Source organism: Perognathus longimembris, chromosome 25 (assembly GCF_023159225.1).
Source record: "Perognathus longimembris pacificus isolate PPM17 chromosome 25, ASM2315922v1, whole genome shotgun sequence".
Classification (NCBI taxonomy): domain Eukaryota; kingdom Metazoa; phylum Chordata; class Mammalia; order Rodentia; family Heteromyidae; genus Perognathus; species Perognathus longimembris.
In genome coordinates, this window is record NC_063185.1 from 12,846,951 (window position 1) to 12,867,246 (window position 20,296).

The 20,296-nt window shown below is 45.4% G+C and overlaps 1 protein-coding gene across 1 annotated transcript in view; it reads left to right on the forward strand.

The window, feature by feature from the left end:
* Positions 1 to 3,877, forward strand: part of Glra1 (glycine receptor alpha 1) — a 51,619-nt gene extending 47,742 nt beyond the window's left edge. Inside the window, 2 exon segments of the mRNA XM_048334259.1 lie at positions 3,588 to 3,798; positions 3,801 to 3,877. Of these exon segments, the coding sequence (XP_048190216.1) occupies positions 3,588 to 3,798; positions 3,801 to 3,877 (288 nt within the window).
* The last annotated feature ends 16,419 nt before the right edge of the window (positions 3,878 to 20,296 follow it).

A 20,296-nucleotide genomic window follows, 5' to 3' on the forward strand; every position in this document is an offset into this window, starting at 1 on the left:
GAAGGAAGGAAGGAAGGAAGGAAGGAAGGAAGGAAGGAGGAAGGAAGGCAGAATTTCCAGGCTCCACGCTTTTCCAGGGGCTTGAACCCAGGGCCTTAGTGCTATCCCTGAGCTTTTTTATTCTCTTCTCTTTTCTCTCTCTCTCTCTCTCTTCTCTCTTCTCTCTCTCTCTCTCTCTCTCTCTCTCTCTCTCTCTCTCTCTCTCTCTCTCTCTCTCTCTCTTGCTCAGCTAGTGCTCTACCACTTGAGTCACAGCTCCACTTCTGGCTTTTTGTTGTTGTTGTAGTTCATTGGAAATAAGAGTCTGAGACTTTCCTGCCCAGGCTGGCTTCAAACCATGATTCTCACAAACTCAGCCTCCTAAGTAGTAGCTTAGGATTACAGGCATGAGCCACCGGTCTCTGACAGGAAGGATCTTTTTAACGTAACGTGTGCTTGGTGTGCTGACAAAGATCTTTTTTTTTCCTCCACCACTCAGGTTTGAAGTCAGGGCCTTGTACTTGCTCAGCAAGCAAAGCAATGCAGAGCAAGTCACTAAGGTTCCTAGTGGGAGAAGGGACTTGGCACCAAAGGCCCTCCGGGTGCTTTCTGAAATCTGAACTTTATCCCACGTTTTTCTCCACCAGCAACCATCTGGGGTTTCACACACACACACACACACACACACACACACACACACACACACACACATCCCCAGCCAGCAATAGAAGCAGATGGGCAGGCATGTCCTGCCACCTGCTGGTGGTGACAGGAACAGCAAGCATTTCCCGGGTCCTTTCTAGGAAATGTCCTCAGGAGGTCCAGGCGCCTGGGCGCTCTCCATGGTCCTGACATTAACCGGCTACTGTGACCACACTCACAGCCAAATTGATGATCTTGTTGATCATCTGTTTACCACATACTTTGTGCACCCCATCCTCTTCTCCACTTCTAAGATGGCAGTACCGGGCCAGATTCATTCGCCTTGCCAAAAAGTTTCTTGGGGGGGCTGGGATATAGCCTAGTGGCAGAGTGCCTGCCTCGGATACACGAGGCCCTAGGTTCGATTCCCCAGCACCACATATACAGAAAACGGCCAGAAGCGGCGCTGTGGCTCAAGTGGCAGAGTGCTAGCCTTGAGCGGGAAGAAGCCAGGGACAGTGCTCAGGCCCTGAGTCCAAGGCCCAGGACTGGCCAAAAAAAAAAAAAAAAAAAAAAAAAAAAGTTTCTTGGGGCATTATCCTATGTCTCAAACGTACCTGTGTCTGAAAACTCCATTAATTGATTGATGGATGGATTGATTTTTTTGCCAGTACTGGGCTTGAACTCAAAGCTTTGCACACTCAGCCTTTTTTGCTCAAGGCTGGTACCCTACTACTTGAACCACACCTTCACTGCCAGATTTTTGCTGGTTCATTGGAGATAAGAGTCTCTCTGATTTGTCTGCTAAGGGTTGGTTCGAACAACCTCCATCCTCACATTTCAGCCTCCTGAGTAGCTAGGATTCCAGGTGTGAGCCTCCCACACCAGTTAAAACTCTAGTTAAACAAACCAAAATAAAGTTTTAAAAATAAAGGAGGCAGGCACTGCTGAAGATGATGATATACATTTATTTACTCCATAAAAAGTTTACTGGGTTTGGAGTCTATGTATTAGGCAATATGTCCAAAAGTCTGTAGGACTCTTATGTCTAATTAATCTCCACAACACCGGAAGTGGAGCTGTAGCTCAAGTAGTAAAGCGCTAGCCTTGAGCAAAGGGCTCAGGGATGGCACCAGGCATCAAGCCCCAGTACCCAGGGCTTGGTGTGTGTGTGTGTGTGTCTGTCTGTCTGTCTGTCTGTCTGTCTGTCTGTCTGCGTGTCTGTCTGTCTGTGTGTGTGTGCCAGTCTTGGGGCTTGAACTGAAGGCCTGGGTCCTGCCCTTCAGCTTTTATGCTCAAGGCTAGTGCTCTGCCGCTAGAACCACAGCTCCACTTCTGGTTTTTTGCTGGTTAACTGGAGAGAAGAGTCTCACAGACTTTCCTCTCTTGGCTGGCTTCAGATCTTGATCCTCAGATCTCAGCTTCCTGCATAGTTAGGATTAGAGGGGTGTACCATGGGCACCTGCTCAGTACTGATGGTTGGTGCCATCTTGGGCAGAAACAAGCCAAAGAGAGAATTCCTATCTGAAAAACTCTCTGTGTCTTGGCAGGACGTTAGAGCTGATATATATATATATATAATATATATATATATATATATATATATTTCCACAGAGCCACACATTGAATCAGCAGCTGGTTTGGGCCCCAAATACAGGGCTTTGAATGCCACCACAGAATTCTCAGAGGAGAATGGGCTAGTGGCTGGGGAGGGCTATTCCAGGCCACAGGTCCCGGGCATGTCATACAAGAGGAAAAGTCCAACGAAGGTAGCAGAGGAACAAAGCCTGGGGCGGGGGAACGGGCAGCCCTGGAAAGGTAAGTTGGGATCCAGGGATGAAAGGCCTTGAGTGAATGGATGATGGAAAGCATCCAGAGGCTTACCTGAGCTCACAGTTTCTGGGGACCATGGGAGCACGAGGCAGGAAGCAGCTGCGGCTACTCTGCCCTAGGACACAGAGGACAGCCACAGTGCTTGCTGCCTCCCCGGGCCGTTCCAGGGGAGGGAAGCGGGCCAAAGAGGCAACAGAAGCAAAGCAGGGGAAAACCTCTCCCAAACCATCCCCTGAATATCTAACCCCCATGCAGGGCACCTCTGAAAGAAAAAGAAAGAAAATCTCAGCAGTCATGAAAACCTCCTCTCCCATGGTCAAACAAACCGTGAGAGGTACTGGGATGGGGGTGGGGAGGAAGGGGAGAGTGAATCTTCATCCCACACTTGGATGAAAATATGGGAAAACAATTTTTTTAATATATATATATTTTTTTAAACGCTCTAAGAATCACAGAAGGCGGTGACTTGCCGAAGATCTGTAGTCTGCCCAGGACAGAGCTCAGAGACCTAGCACAGATCTGAACACACCAGCCCCGCAACCCCAGTTCCTATCCCCTGGTTTGCGTCTGTTTTTGCAAGCGAGCGGCACCCCTCTGAAAGGCAGAAGGCCCCAGCCAGCCAGAAAGCCCGGAGCAGCCTGCACCATCGCAGCCAGGAGGCAGGGAGGGCCGGGTGGGCGTGTCCTGGCTCCTTGTAGGAGCGTGGCCAGTCTCTCCCCCCCAGGTGGGCGTGGCCTAAACTTTTTCCCAGCTGGATGTGGTCTGAGTGCTCAGGTGGGTGTGGCCTGTTCTTTTTCCCCCTGCCATGGGCGTGGCCTGGCTCCTCTTGTGGGCGTGGCCTAATCTTTTTCCCAGCTGGGTGTGGTCTGGGTCCCCCCCCTCCACGGTGGGCGTGGCCTGTTTTTTCTCCCTCCATGGGTGTGGCCTGGCTCCTCCCGTGGGCGTGGCCATGTGCTTCCCAGGTGGGCGTGGCCTGGTCTTTTTCCCAGGCGGGTAGGGTCTGGCTGCCCGGGTGGGCGTGGTCTGTCTGCCGGTGGGCGTGGCCTGGCTCTCCAGCCGGGGGCGTGCCTTCCAGAGAGGGTGCCCAGCCCCTGTCTTATTTTAAGTAGAGCCCCATGTTGAATCTGTTCCAGGAGGACGAGGCGGGCGAGGGCCGCTTCAACTTCTCGGCCTACGGCATGGGCCCGGCCTGTCTGCAGGCCAAGGACGGCATCTCGGTCAAGGGCGCCAACAACAACAACACCACCAACCCACCCCCGGCGCCGTCCAAGTCCCCCGAGGAGATGCGCAAACTCTTCATCCAGAGGGCCAAGAAGATCGACAAGATCTCCCGCATCGGCTTCCCATGGCCTTCCTCATCTTCAACATGTTCTACTGGATCATCTACAAGATCGTGCGCCGGGAGGACGTCCACAACCAGTGAAGGGCGGCGCGGGGGGGGGGGGGGGGCCGCGCAAGGGGTGGGGGAGGCGGCCGGGCGGGGGCTGGGGGAGCCAGGGGCGGAGGGGCGGGCCGGTGGGCGGGCATGGGGGGGGAGGCTCTGCAGGATGCGCAGGGCGACAGGAAAGCCGCCCCCCAGCCCCCACCCCACACAGGGATGCATGGCTATCCGATGCTGCACCACCATCCATTTACCCCCAGGTGGGCCGGGTGGGGGGAGGGGATCTTTCTAACCTAGGAACCGAAGGCCACAAAAAAGAGGGGGGGGGCGGAGGAGGGTCAGGGGGAGGGGGGAAGTGGGGAGGGCCGGGAGAGGGCAGCTGGAGTGGGGGGGGTTGCAACTGAACAGCCTTTGAAACCCGAGTTCCTGAGCGGGGTGCAGAGCTCCTTGGTTTGTCTGCCCTCCCCCTCCCCCACCCCATCCTTCCCCTCCCTCGGCCCCGGGGCAGAAGGAGAAAGCGATGTACTATATGACAATTATCTATGTTCATGCTTCCCATTGATCGCAACCCACCACCAAATGACAAAGAGCAGACAGCTGCGTGTCTGAACCTATCAGCCTAGGAACTGCTTACTTTTTTTTTTTCTTTTTTTAAGTCACCCAAGTCATAGACGATCTTACTTTTTTCTTCCTTCCCCTCTAGGGCACAAATAAGTGTGCTCTAGTGTGTGGTTCCCCCCCATCTCACACACACACACACACACACACACACACTTCAAATGCCATATTTATCGCTCTTCAAACTAGCCCTCCAATGGACACATACCAAAAAGCCATTGGGCCTCAGCTTCAGGAGGGCTGGAGGGGGCATGGCTAATGGGGGGGGACAGGGGAAAGGGGCCAGGTGGAGAGCCCAGAAAGCAAAGATTTAAAAGAGGGGGGGGGCTTTGTCCAACGGTCCATTCAATCCCCATGTCTCGGCCGTCTCTCCCCCGCCCCAGGCTGACTGTACCCCTGTGAGCCTTCTTGCTTCTGTGCCTCCACGTTTACCCCGTTCCTTACCCCCACCCACCATCCAGAAATGGCCGCCATGATTTTTTTCAGTATCTTGCCAATATGCAATCTTTTCTATGGTTAAAAAAAAAGTAATAATCTCAAGAAATAATATGCACATAGATTGAGTGTAAACAGTTATATTCCTTTTTCAAATATTTTTTCCTTTTTTTTTGGGGGGGAAGAGTCTCTTTGGAATTCTAAGTGGGTGTGTGATGGGGAAGGCTCAGGGAGGGGTGGGGGGAGATGACCTAGCTCTGTTTGATCCAGTGGTTTGGCAACGGTTGGGAGGCGAAAAAAGAAGATTCCAGGCTACTACGAATGAGCTTATCACGTGGGTGGGAGAAGATGATACTATTTAGAAAGTGAGTTCATTCTATTTTCACATTGCATTACCATAGATAAGGTGGGAAGTTTGTGGGTGGAGGGAGGTTGACTCCCCTTATATTTTTATAAGTCTTTATTATTTTTTTAAGGTACTTCTATTTAGCTTTTCACATGTGGGACAATGAAGACAAACAAGTATTTTTTTTCCTTTGCGTCTAAGTAGTAAAAGTCCCACTGTTATCTCCCCAAGAGAATTAGGAGAGGGTCTGAGAAGTGAATGGAGGTTAGGGGCGCAACAGGTCCCATGGGAGGAGCTGAGGTTCACAATCAGTCCACATGCTCCAAGTCTGAAATGTTGGCGCCATGTCTACATCCTTCTCCTCCTTTGGCTTCGTAGCCAGCCATGCTGGGATTGGGTTTCTGTCTTTGCACTTTACCCTCTGGGCTGGAGGTAGGAAGGCAGGAGATAAGTGACAATCAAATGTTTGTTCCGTGGCTTGTGATTTCATAGGGGGGGGGTCCTTCAGGGGCCATCCCCAACTCAGGGCAGGATGTGGGGAGGGGGGAGAGTAGGAGTGACGTCAAGAAAGGGGACCCCAGAAGTTCCATGGTGCATTCCTTTAGGGAATTCTCTCTCCCATTCTCTAGTGGCACAATGGCTTCGTGGCCCATAATGGCCTGAGGCTGAAAAGAGACTTCAGGGGATTCCCATCAGGAAAATGCACTGTGCAGCCAGAAAGAAAAAAGAAGAAAAGGATTTGGATTCCTGGAGGCTTGAATGACACATGTGTCATGATGTAGGTTCCTTCATTTGGTCTGTGGAGACCTGTCCTCCAGCTTTGAGTGATGAGGACTAGAGTCTAGGATCCTAAAGAATGGTGGATAACCTCTGAGACCACCTTTTCCCTTCCACCATCGTGTGTCTACAGCAGGAAAGGTTAAAAAGGACGTGGGCCATCACCCAAGTTCAGGATTTAGGGGACTCTCCTGAGTATTGTTACTCATCTTCATTATGGAAGAGAGAAAACTTTGCCTGGAGGGGTGATGTGTGAATCTTTGGAGAGGCCTGTTCATCCCCTTTAGCTAGCACTGGATGCTCTTTCTTTAGGTATAAAAGTTATTTTTTTGAAGAATGAAAAAAAAAAAAGATCCTGATAAAGCCCTTCTCCCTTCTAGGTTGCTCGTTACCACATTAGACTCAGAATGTCTAAGGTCTTGGTGACAAGGAGCAAGTGTGTCGCTCTTGTCTGTAATCTCTGCTGCTCAGGAGGCTGAGATGGGAGGAGGATTGTAGTTTGAAGTCAGCTCGGGGGAAGGAAAATCTGTGAGATTCTCATCTCCAGTGAGCCACCAAAATAAATAAATAAATAAAGGCTAGAAGTGGAGGTGCGGCTCAGGTGGTAAAGGGCCAGCCTGAAGCAGAAAAAGCTAAGGAATAGTGAGCACCCAAATCCTAAGTTCAAGTCCTAGTACTGGCATGAAATAATAAAGCCTAGGTGAATCGGTGGATTGGACTGGGGAGGCCCCAGGCCTCCGTCAAAGACAGGATACAAGTCCAGTTGTGCCAAGACCATTAACCCTTTCTCCACCATGATCATGTGCAGATTCATAGGTTACCTCTAGAATCTTCTGAGACTGAGGAATCATACAGGATTGCCTTGTGATTTCTTGCCCAAGGTTTGTTGATGACTCAAGGAGCCAGAAGCCCTGGGCTTCTACAAATTCATCTGTGAGCCATTTGGAAATTTCTAGAACTGGATGTCAGGACCCAGCAAGCACCAGGCTCTTTTGAGTCACAGAGTGCAATGTCACTGAAATCGTCCCACAGACCAATTCAAATTTAGTACTGCTTATGAAAAGATCAGTGTGAATAGAGGAATATATATATATATATGTATGTGTGTGTATATATATATATTGAATCATGATAAAGTCATAGGTAATCATGAATCAGGAACAGAAACAGGCTCAGACTATATTAGCCATGGATAACATAGAAAGGATTTTGCAATAAATTACATGAATTTCATCCTTATAGAAAATCAGACCAAGTAATTTAGACCAAAAAACTGGAGGGGGGTGGAGGCCTGGCTCAGGTGTTACAGCGCTAGCCAATGGGCAGAAAGCAAGCACCAGAGAGTGGATTCAAGTCTCTGGCTTAGACCAAAAAATAATAATAAAAGTGTGGTGGGGGGAAGGCAAATGATTAGGATGTTTTCTTAATTTCTTTTTTTCAAGCATAGAAGCTATCCTGCTTTGGGATCATAGATGGTGGATAAAAAGTGATTTATGTGCAATGACCCGTTTGCTGCTTTCCAAATCTTTTACAAAGTACAGACTTAGATTTCCTTGTAGTGGTAGATTTGATTCATGGCATATAGAGGGGCTGGTGATTTCACTCATCTCCCAAATTCAGCTCATCTCAGGAGCCAAAGAGTAAAACCAACAACTCCTCCTCCACTTCAGGGTAGTTCATTTAGTTCACTAGCTGAAACAAATGGCCCAGCTCTGCCACCTGCTGGCCATTCCAAATATCCACGTATCCATTCTTGACCCCATAGGGAATGAACAAGGACAGGGATGAACACAAAGAAAAAAATGTAGCTCGTGTGTGTGTGTTTAAAAAAAAAAAATATTGGATTTTCATTTTTTTTTTGTTTTAGTCTAGAAAGAGAAGGGAGGGTTGGCTAATTCATCCAAAGGATTTCTTCTCCTAAACTGCCAATAAAGCTCACTGGTAATTTTTCAGAAATTCCGTATTAGACTCTAGCCAAGCTGGTAGTGCACTGATAATTGTCTATTGTGAAAATTAGATTCCTTACATAGCTGCAATGCTGCTAATGAAGAGGGCTATCTTTGTGGCCTGCGGCAACTGAGATTGGCAATCCGGTTGAAAACCCAGGCCAGCAACAATAGACTCCACTCTGGAAGCTATTCGATTTATTCAGCCAGCATCTTCCCATTTCACACACCCCAGCTGGTGAGGGAAATGGCCCTAGTTTACCCCCAGCCATAACAACATTGCTCTCATCAGGAAATATAGGTTTTAAAAAAATAAAAGATGGCTTCTTTTCCTCCTCTCAGCCCCTTCTCCTAGAAACCAAGTCAAGAAACTTGAATCAAGAACTTTCTATTGAAGCCGGGCCCTGGTGGCGAACACCTGTAATCCTAGCTACTCAGGAGGCCAAGATCTAAAGATTGTGGTTTGAAGCCAGCCTAGAAAGGAAAGTCCATGAAACCCTTGCTTGATGAATCCACCAGAAGTGGAGCTGTAGTTCAATGGGGGAGAGAGAGAGAGAGAGAGAGAGAGAGAGAGAGAGAGAGAGAGAGAGAGAGAGAGAGAGAGAGAGAGAGAGAGAGAATTTCTCTTATTCTAAGAAATCTCTCCCGAAATCAGAGCTTACAGTAAAAGGAACAAAAAGAAATGCTCAGACTTGCCCTGAGAAGCACTTGTATTCATGTAACAAAAACCCCATATATTTTACAAGGCTTGGCTCTCTGTATCCTGAAACCCCAATGGATCCCCAATGGATGGACTGGTTGAAGTCTCTGTAGCAATAGAGAACTTCATGAAAAATCCTGAAATGAGGCCTGGCCCCAGCCCCAGGGTGAAGAGAATGAAGCAATTACGGTGTTTTGACTGTGTCAGCTGAGGCTCTCAGACTATCAAGATAGCCATCCTAGATAATTCCTCCCTCACATTATACCATATGCTGCTCACTAAGAATGTCTCAAACTGTCAGCCACAGCAGGCAAGGGCTAGGTTTGCTTGAGTGTGGGTGCTAAAGTGGTACTGTTTTGATGGAGCCATGTGGTTATTTAAAGCAATAATTAAGGTGCTCTATCATGTTTCGGGACAGGGAAACGAGTTCCACAGTAGAAATTATTATCCAATAATGTAAGATCATGGAGATTGCACCAGCTCACCTCCCAACCATTTTTTTAACTCTTTCTCCTGTTTTTGCTTTTGCTTCCAACGCCCCCCCCCAAAAAAAAAAACACCTCTCTCTCTCTCTCTCTCTCTCTCTCTCTCTCTCTCTCAGTTATTTCTGGTCTCATCAGGTTAAGCCTCTTCATTTTATTTATTTATTTATTTATGTATTTATTTTGAACCCAGGAGGCTGAGATCTGAGGATCATGGCTTGAAGCCAGCCCAGGCAAGAAAGTCTGTGAGACTTTTATCTCCAATGAACCACCAAAAAGCTGGAAGTGGAGCGGTGGCTCAAGTGGGAGAGCACTAGCCTTGAACAACCAAAAAAACTAAGGGACAGCAGCCAAGCCCTGAGTTTAAGCTAAAGGACACACACACACACACACACACACACACACACACGTATATATGGTAAAAGAAGTGGAGACGTGGATCAAGTGTAAAGCACCAGCCTTGAGTGTAAAAGCCAAGTGACAGCACAAGACCCTCAGTTCAAGCCCCAGTACAGGCACAAAAAAAAAAAGAGTATATATTGTAGATATTCCTATCTCAAAGAGCACCAATTTAGCCCAACAAGTACTAAGGTTTAGTTTGTGCTAGGTAGGTACAAGGAAGAGAACAGAGAGATATGGCCAGGTCCTGGTTTAACATTGAGCTTACCACCTGACATGGATTCTAAACTTAGTTATTCCTTATGAAGCCCATCTGTAAGACAAGGAAGGCACTTAGCTAATAACACTACCTTTTGCTGATCTGATTCTAATGTATTATCTCTAGTTGTACGGAGGTGTTTCAATTCAACATGTCAGTTGCTACGTTTATCATGTATTGTGTCACCTTTCCCATGGTTTTTCCCCAACTAACTGAAATGTTGAATAGTGCAGACCGGGAGGAAAAGGAGTCCTGAGTATCTCTGAACCTCAGCTGCATGTGACGTTACACCTACAGGGCCTCTCCATTCCGAGCACCAACATCAGTCTATGCAGGAAAAAGCCAGATATGAAGAGAGAGAGAGAAATATATACATATATATGGAGAGAAATATATATATATATGGAGAGATGTAACTGATTTTATTGCCTATACAAATGTATATACTATTGCCTCTTTCCTTAAACCTATAAAGGATAGTTTGAGCCAGGTACCAGTGACTCATCGCTGTAATCCTAGCTACTCAGGAAGCTGAAATGTGAGGAAGATGGTTCAAACCCAGACCAGATAGAAAATTCTGAGATACTTACATCCAATTAAACACACACACACACACACACACACACACACACATATACACACACACGAGTATTTTAGAGGAAAGGTATTATTCATCCTTTACTAGTAAACTATCCCCATATCTTTTTTTTTTTTTTAAGAATGGTGCTTACATATCAAATAGGCAGATTTTCCACATTAACTATAGTTCTACCTCATTTAACAGTACACCATGCTCAACATGGAAGCCCCAAAATAAACATTGTTTCCACAAGGCATTTCATACTATTTATTATCTTAGTGGTTTGATTTCCCCATACGTAAGTCATTGTATTTGCAGATGAGTGAATTAAATCCAAAATGGGCCTGTCCGGCTACTTCATAGCATTGGGCAAAGAGACATGATGTCTAAGATAGGTGATTCTTGTGCATTTTAGACAAACAAAAATAGTGCAATATTTTCCATTTCCTTTTCTTTAAACAGCCTGTGTTCCACTTTGAAAAACTAAAACTTAGCCAGGCTGCAGTGGCTAAGAACTGTAACCCCAGCTATATAGGAGGCTGAGTGCTAAATAGCATGGTTTGAAGCCAGCCCAGGCAGAGAAATCCAAGAGACGCATATCTCCAATTAACCAGCCAAAAAGCCACTTGTGGATGTGTGTCTCAAGTTGTACAGCCTTGATGGAAAACAAAAAAAAGGAAAGCATCCTAGCCCTGAGTGCCAGCCTCAATACTAGCATACACAAAAGCTAAAAATTAAAATATAGCCTCAGCCAGTCCCTAAATTTTGGGGGAAAAAAATCTAGACAAAAATATTTGTCTCCAGCTGCCACAGGTTGGCAATGGATTCAGCTTACAAAATAACCAAGATTGAAAAGCCCTTAGTACTTTTCAAGCTCTCTTGGTATGGTTCAAAATCACAAATTCTATTGGAGTGATTTAAAATATAATAGAAGAAATGTTCAAAGTAGCCCACTGGGGTCAAGGGTTGTTTTATTTGCCTCTTTTTATCACAGACATGTGATGTTTCAGTTCTTATTCTGACTCACATAGACGTTTCTAGACTGCCGGAGTATGTTATACTTACCCTCACACCTTGCCAAAGCAAATGACTTCACACTGCAAGTCACTTCCAAAGGACTCACCGTTATGGCCACCCTCCATTGCATCCATCTAGGTATTTGCACAAATTACCCTTTGTCTTAAAAAATAAAAAAATTGCCAGGTGCTGGTGGCTCACGCCTGTCATCCTAACTTCTCAGGAGGCTGAGATCTGAGGATGGTGTTTCAAAGCCAGCCCAGGCAGAAACTTTTATCCCTAATGAACCACCAAAATCCCTAACGAACTGGAACTGTGGCTCACAGCTAGCCTTGAGTACCAAAGCTCAAGGACAGCACCGAGGCCCCAAGTTCAAGCACCATGACCACCACCAACAACAACAAAAAGTTTCCTGGCTTGCTATTTAAGCAGAAGGCCAAATCTCAAGTGGTTTGTTTTCTTCCAAGTAATTCGTTTTTAACTATGAAGAGCTATATATTTCCTAAAAGCTAACCATCCCGTTCATCAGCACACAATTCAGTTTTCTCAACCCCCAAACAGAAGGGCCCTGAGTCATTGCTCAACACATAATGTCAGCATGGGAGTAGTGTCTACCTACAAGTCATATGTAATGTTGAGTCTAAATTACTGCTGTGAAAAGATACGCTTAGCTAGGCCCAGTTAAGTTATTAAAGTAGTATGGTCACCCATAAAGAGGCTCAAGACTGTTGCCTACTTTCAAATGAAATCCGCAGAAACAACTCTTGAGAAATAGCCAAAGTTAAGGCTGGTAGCGTGGTTCCACTGGGAGAATACTTAGCCAATGAGTGGCAGGGACTGAGTTTGAGTCCCGTCTCGAGTCTAAAAAAGAAAGAAATAGCCAAAGTGGATTTCAAAGTAGTAGCCTGGGAAGTCATCTTCATGGCCCTGGAAAAAAATTGGGTTGAACTGTTCTCAAAAAACAGCTCCTCATCCTTTTCCCAAAAGAAAATGTGATAGTATGTCTTTTTATATGGAGATTTCTATGTATATATGTATAAAACTTGGTATGGCCTTAATGCTGCAGACTTAAGGATTTGTCTGGCTAATCACCTTAAGTAGCGTATTAAGCAATCGCTTCCTTAATGTAAATCTTTTTACTTCTTACCAGACAATGAAAACAGGCAATTCCCTCTACCCCATCCCTCCTCCCCACCCCGCCCCTCCCTTTTGAGCATGAAGTCACAAAAGTTATGGCATTTATTTTTTTGGCTTGTAAAAAAAAAAAAATCTATTTCTGCAGTTTGAAGACGGAATGTAAAAATTTCTGTGATACATGTATATAAGAATATATTTATGAACCATCCATACACATCCATGCTGATTCCCATGAGGGAAACAACAACAAAAAAAATTAAAAGTTTTCTGAAATTTTCTGTGGTGAACTCGTGTCATTGTTACAACTGAGACAGCGTGTCAGATGTGACAGAATTTGGGAATTCTTGCAGGAAACACAGACGAGAAAATGAAACGCATAAATCCTGGGACACGCCATTTCCCACAAGGCTTTTGAGAAATGAGAATTCAAGTGGAGCTGTGGCTCAAAGCGGTGGAGTGCTAGCCTTGAGCACAAGAGCTCACAGACAGCGCTCAGGCCCTGAGTGCCAGCCCACAGCTGCCAAAATACACAATTAAATAAATCCCATTAATGTTGGGGGGATTTGGAGGCATTGGTTCGTTGGTAGAGCGCTAGCCAATGAGCAAAAAGTGGAGGCAGGTACTAAGTTCCAAGTTCAAGTCCCTGTCTCAGACCAAGGAGGAAAATTTAAAAAAAAAGAAATGAGAATTCATTTGTTCATTCAAGAAATATTTATTGGTAGGTGCTGGGGGGTGGGGGTAACAGAGGACACAGACCCTGCACCCAAGGAGCTTACAGTCTAAGAGAATTAACATACACGGGGTACACATCAGGAGCTATTTTGGCTAAGTGAGACTAATCATTGTACCTAAAATGAGCCGAGAGTAAGAAGAGGAAAATGTGAAGCTTCAAGGCTAAGTCGTGGCGGCACAGAGGAAAAGTGGGTAAGGCTGAGGTAGAACAACAGGACTTGGCCACAAACTGGATACGGGGGTCACAAAGCAGGAAGCAACTGCCCCACTTCTAGCTAGCAGGGATCTCCATTGAGAGGCCAAGGAAAGCAGAGAGGGCATGGAAAGAAAGGACACTGCGGGGCACTGGCAGCTCCCATCACCTCTGCAATACTCGGAGGCTGAGATCTGAGGATCACAGTTCAAAGCCAACCCAGGGAGGAAAATCCGTGTGAGCCTGTATCTTCAATTAACCAAGCCAACAACAACAACAAAAAAGCCAAACTGTGGCTCAAGTGGCAGAGGGCTAGACTTGAGCACGAAAGCTCAGGGACGGCACCTTGGCGCTGAGTTCAAGCCCCAGGGCCTGCTCACAAAGGTGTGGGGGGGGGGGAGTGGATGGAGAGGTGGAATAAACCAAGGAAGGTCCTCACTTCAAAGTCAACACCTCCAGCTCCAGAGACACCCCACTCCTGCTATACAACCTTTCTGCAGGAAAAATGTGTTTAGTGGATGTTGAAAATGGCAGACACGGGCTGGGGTACAGATGCAAGTGTGTCTTTGAGGGGACGAGAAGGCACTTAAAACTATGAAACTGGCAACCCCAGGCTTCCACGGGGGAGATGACAGGCCCCCTAATTATTCGCCACGTGCAATTTTCCATGAAGAATGAGGGGGCTGCGATGGCCTCATACATTCATGGCCCTGCCAGGCACACCTAGGAGCCTGGGGTCAACAGCTGGGGGAGAGGGCATCCGGAATACAGAATACAAAACGCCCAAGGGCTGAGGAATGAATCAGCGCTGAGGCTCAGCCATTAAGAACTGTGAGGATAAGCTGGGCTCAGGCCTGTCATCCTAGCTACTCAAGAGGCTGACATCTGTGGATCGTGGTTCAAAGCCAGAGCAGACAGGAAAGGATGTGAGACTCCCCTTATTTCCAAGGAACCACCAGCCAAAACCAGAAGTGGCGCTGTGGCTCAAGTGGTAGAGTGCTACCTTGAGCAAAAGAAGCACAAGGATGGTGCCCAGGCCTTGAGTTCAAGCCCCAGTAACTGCACGCGCGCGCGCGCACACACACACACACACACACACACACATGCACGCACCTGGAACTGATCTACAGAAGTACCTTGGGTAAGCATTGAAAATGGGGTGTCTGCCTCTCCTCACCGCAGCCTTTAGCAGCGCTGGCTGTTCTGTAGGAAGCCAATCAGCTGCTTCTGGGAGGTCTGTTTATACCATAGGCACCTTGGTCCATTCCACTCATGAATCCTGAGTCTTGTATATTTTTTGTGAAATTACCCAAAATCTAGGTCTCTTTCCTGTTGTTGCTATCACAAATGGGAAGAAAAACGTTAATAGATGTTTCTTACTTAAAAATACTTCCTTTTGGATGGGCTGGGAATATGGCCTAGTGGCAACAGTACTTGCCTGGTATACATGAAGCCCTGGGTTCAATTCCTCAGCACCACATATATACAAAAAAAAAAAAAAAAAAGGTCAGAAGTGGCACTGTGGCTCAAGTGGCAGAGTGCTACAGTAGCCTTGAGCAAAAAAAAGCCAGGGACAGTGCCCAGGCCCTGAGTCCAAGGCCCAGGACTGGCAAAAAATAATAATAAATTCACTTTGGCTGGCATAGGCTCATGCTGATTATAGGCATAGGCTGATTATAAGCTCACGCCTATAATCCTAGCTACTCCAGAGACTTGAGAACCGGAGACCATGGTTCAAAGCCAGCCAGGGCAAGAAATTCCTTGAGACTCTTCATTTCCAAAGAACCACTAGAAAACTGGAAGTAGCACTGTGGCTCAAGAGTTCATGTGTGCTAGCCTTGAGGGAAAAAGCTAAGGGAAAACACTCAGGCCCTGAGTTCAAGTCCCAGGATTGGAACCAAAATATATATTAATTTTCCCCTCCACTGATGTCAAAATTCCTCTCTCAAGTACTAAGCTCTACTTCACTCCACCTCCCAAAACCTAACCTCTACTTAATATGAATTTAAGGACATTCTGCTACAAATTAAATATGCCACTACCAAATGTTAAAGAAATGATCTTGTGTCTAACATTAGCTTTCACTAGAGCTTCTTCCTATGTCTTCTGGGGAAAAAGACCAAATCAGAGGACATACAATCTTCATTAACAAAATCTTTCAACGTGAACATTCAAAGGCAAACAGGTACATTTAACACTGAAGCTTGGAGATCTCAGCAACAAAAGGGATTTGAATTAACGCAAGCGTTAACGGCGGGCTGTGTAACCCTCCCCTTTAACTTCAGCCCAATACAATGGGGTAAGCATTCCCAAAGTTGGGTTCCTGGATAGATCAACGCTTGTGAAAGGATTAAACAGAAGGGAGTTTCTGTGGTAGATATTTTTAATTTGCTTTGTTGCAAAAACAAAATCCTAAAACACACTGTACAGCCAGGGAACAAGGCATATGTCGCAGCAGTAAACATGGATGTACGCCACGCTGTAATTGGTCAGGTCATGTGACATGGAAAGAACCACGAAACTCCTTCCCAATATTCTTTTCTTCTTCAAACAAACAAACAAACAAAAAAGCTACCTAAGTTCAAATCGGAAATGGGGGAAGGCCAAGAAGTCTGTCCAAAAGTTCTCAAATCTAGCTAATATGCATATATGTGTGTGTGTATATATATATACACATATACACATATATACATATATATACATACACACACATATGCTTAATAACTGAACCATATTGATTCTAAGGGTAATCAGAAGTAAAGCTGGGAAAGGGTTTCTGATGTCTTTAAACCCACATTCAAGCCTTCCATGTTTTCAAAGCAGTCAGGCACGAGCAAAGACAGTCTCCTTCCAACAATTCGCTATATTTGAATACATCGCCATAACGAAGATGGTAAAAGGAAATACATCCTTACAGGCTACCATTTTTCCTTCAGTCACGTGCTCACAAGCAAGCCTGTGCGGCCCAGATCCCTTAAGACATAGGGATTTCTCCCCCCCCACCCCCCTATTACTGAAGCTTGAACTCGGGACCTAAGGCTGGTGGCTTAGCTTTGTCACTCAAGGTGACTGCTCAGCCACTTGAGCCACAGCTCCACTTGTGACTTTTTTTTGCTGGCTAATTGGAGACAGGAGTCTCACCAACTTTTCTGTCCATCCAGTTGGGATTACAGGCACGAGCTACCAGTGACTATCTTACAATCATAATATAGCATTGTGGAAGGTTCTCATCCTAACTGTATACATTGACTATTTCTACGTTATTAGACAGTTTGCTAAAAATCCTATGCTCAAATGTTGAGGTTCTTTCTTTTACAAGGTCAAATACTGCTAAATTTAAAAGCCAACTATTTGTTGGCTTTTAGGAAATGAAAACACAGTTCTGCCGGATTTTTCAGATGGGACAGAAATGAACAGACTCTAAGACAGCTTTAGCTTTAGCTCTGTAGATTTGAAATGTGGTCACTGAAGTCACTCAACATAAGCCAGTTTACAAACCGCAGCTTCCTAGAAAAGGTTTCCATACAGATTCAAAGTGCAACATTTCCAAACAAATGACTAAACCCTTATAAAGGTTTTCCTATTTGAAAAATGGAGGTAAGCATAAAACAGAACTTAACTCACCCGAACTACTGCTATCATAAACCTATTATATCGTCCAGTACCAGATTTCAAGTATGTACTGAGTTATCTACTAAACTAAATGAGAAATAATTCAAAAACCAAGTACTACTGTGCAATCAACACTGAATTTGTGAATATCAAAAGACCCATAAAGTCCAGGTTCAATTTTTCTTTTTTGGTCAGAAATGGGGCTTGAACTCAGGGCCTGGGAGTTGTCCCTGAGCTCTTTTGCTCAAGGCTAGCACTCTACCGCTTTGAGCCACAGCACCACTTCCGCTTTCCTGGTCATTAATTAAAGATTCTCAGACTTTCCTGCCCAGGCTGGCTTCAAACTGTGATCCTCACTCAGACCTCATCCTCTTGAGTGGCTAGGATTACAGGCGTAAGCCACCAGAGCCCAGCTGAAGTTCAACAATATCAATTGTTTTAAAGAAGATGAAAAGTGCTAACTGTTGCCACTGTCTTCCAGACTTAACTTCCTAACAGGAATAACCTAATGAGAGAGAGCATGTCAAATGGATACAAGAGACATATAGAAAAAGCATATATTGCTAAGGCTGATCTGTTCCTATAACCAGAGAGAATTGAAGGCCAACTCAATTCCAACCTTTGGGGAAGAGTATCTACAAATCCACTTAGGATCTTATTTTATTTTTATTTTTGCTGATTGATGTAGGCATAAACTGACTGAGGGATTCAAGCTTACTTGGCTGGACCTCTTGAACCATACTTCCAGCCTGGCATTTTGCTGGCTGTTTTAGAAGATGCAATCTCTCCATTTTCTGCCTAAGCCGACTTCAAATTCTAAATCATTTGCAACTTGGCTTCCTGAGTAGCTAGGATTACAGATGTGAATCACTGGAACCCAACTTTATTTTTTTTTCCCTAAGTAAGCTCTGAACTCACTATCCTCCTCCTGCCTCAGTCTCCTGGAATTACCAGGCTTGGACCAGTTGAGAATTAAATGTCCTAACTTAAGACAGTGGTAGTAACTCATTCTCCCAAGCCAAATTATTTTACTATACTTTACACTGGTTCCTAACAGCTGATGTAGACCACAAGAAAACAACCTAAAATCTTAAGAGACCCATTAAACCAAACTCATCTTACCAAGTGACATGGGTCAAGGGACTGAAGCTCATTAGCAGAGACTGGACCATTCCTATACATGAAAAATGGTGCCTGAAAATCTGAAACAGGAAAATGCCATGATCAGCAAGCTTGTTGCTAGAATAAGGAAGAAATCTGGCTCTCATTTTATGCTTACTTCCTAGCTGTGTGAATGCATGACCGCTGGATACTCTACACACAGTCCTAAGAATGATATTGGGGTTGTTAGCAGTGTTGACCCTTGTGCTCACTTCAATTGCGCAGGTCCAATGCTATTCAAACCTGGAATTCAAACCCCAATGACGCTGACTCATTACACACCAGCCTTCAAGGTGTCAGCAGCATCTAACATACTCTACCTCCACTTCTCTTATGTGTGTGTGCTAGTCCTGGGGCTTGAACTCAGGGCCTGATGCTGTCCCTTAATTTTTTGGTTGTTCAAGGCTAGTGTGTTTTACTACTTGAGCCGCAGCTCCACTTTCAGCGTTCTTCCTGGGTAACTGGAGGTAAGAGTCACAGACTTTCCTGCCAGAACTTCCCTTTGAACCATGATCTCAGATCTCAGCTTCCTGAGTAGGTAGGATTACAGGTGTGAGCCACCGGTGACTAATAAACTCCCACTTTTTAAACATGTACTTATGTGTGCATACACACTTAACAGTAATCAAATTACCTACAACAGGTGTTACTGTACATCTGCGATTTATCCGAGACAGAGTTTCAAAAACAAAAGAAACCCCATCCCATGCTCCCTCCCTGTTCCACTCAGCACAGGAGAGTGACACCTAATAAATGTTGGGGATGGGTCACCTTCTGAAATGTGACAATGCCCAAGGCCCTCCAGGACATGACAAAGAGACACCAATTTGCAAATCGCGACATCTAGCTAGTGACCTTAACCTTCTGTTTCCATAGGGAAAAATCTAATTCCTACGTTACTCATATCCATGTGGGGTGTGTGTGTCCATCAGTCCATACTGGGCCCTGAATTCAAGGCCTCACACGCTTGACTTTTTCCCTCCAGGATGGTGCTCTACCACTTGAGCCACAGCTCCAATTCCAGTATTTCTGTTGGTTAAGTGGAGGTAATTAATTTAGAGTCTCTGGGGTTTGTCTGGCCCAGGTTGGCTAGCAATCCTCCAATCTCAGCCTCCCGAGTAGCTATGACTACACAACCTTGAAATTACAACTTTAAAAAAAAAGTTTTTACGACAGGTCTCACTCTGTGGCCTTGGCTACCTGAACACTCGTCCCTCCTGCCTCTGTCTGTCCAATAGCTGGTATCCCAGGTGATTTTTCAGAAGTCATTCCAGGCTATCTTATCTTTCTTCTTCACCACAAGCTTAATATAAGCTACCAGAGCCCAAGTTGAATTCCTTCCAACTCTAACTGGCCTAGACCCAATGAAGTTCAATAACCCAAGCTAAAAAGACAATTATTTACAATGACTCCAAAAGCAGCTAGGAGATTCCGGTACCTAGGATTCTTCATGTGAAGTGTGACAATACCATACTTCCTTTTAAGTCCCAACTAATCCTTTGACAGCAAATCTACACATAAGTTTCCCATCAACAGCAAAATAAAACATTGCTATTCCTATGTACACTATCTGCAAATGACACTCTAAAAACAAGCCATTAAGCAAAGTTCAATTTGACAAGCTGGTATGTCCTTGGCTTAGTCGTGAAAAGTGATTACCGGCAGGTTTGTTTCACTTGTGTGCAAACGGAACCTGCAACACACTTCACACACCACACGCGTCAGAGGGCAGTCTCTGGAAAATGAAGATTACATTATTGCTATATTGCCAGTTTTGATTTTCTTCCAGAAATACTTTAATAAAAATTGGCCATTTCCAAGAAACACCCACTGCACGCCCATTCAGAAAGAGAACCATAACAAAATAGGAAATTCACCATATGGCTATGATTTCAAAGGAAACATTGCAGACACTCAAGCATATTGGTAAGGTCCAAGATTAAAGTCACAGTCTTTCTTCTGGGCTATGATTAGGAATCTGATATCAAAATAAAACTTAATACAAATGCTGGGCTGTGGAGGTCAAAGACCCCCCCCCCCCGAGACCCCCGACAGAAACAATCTGTT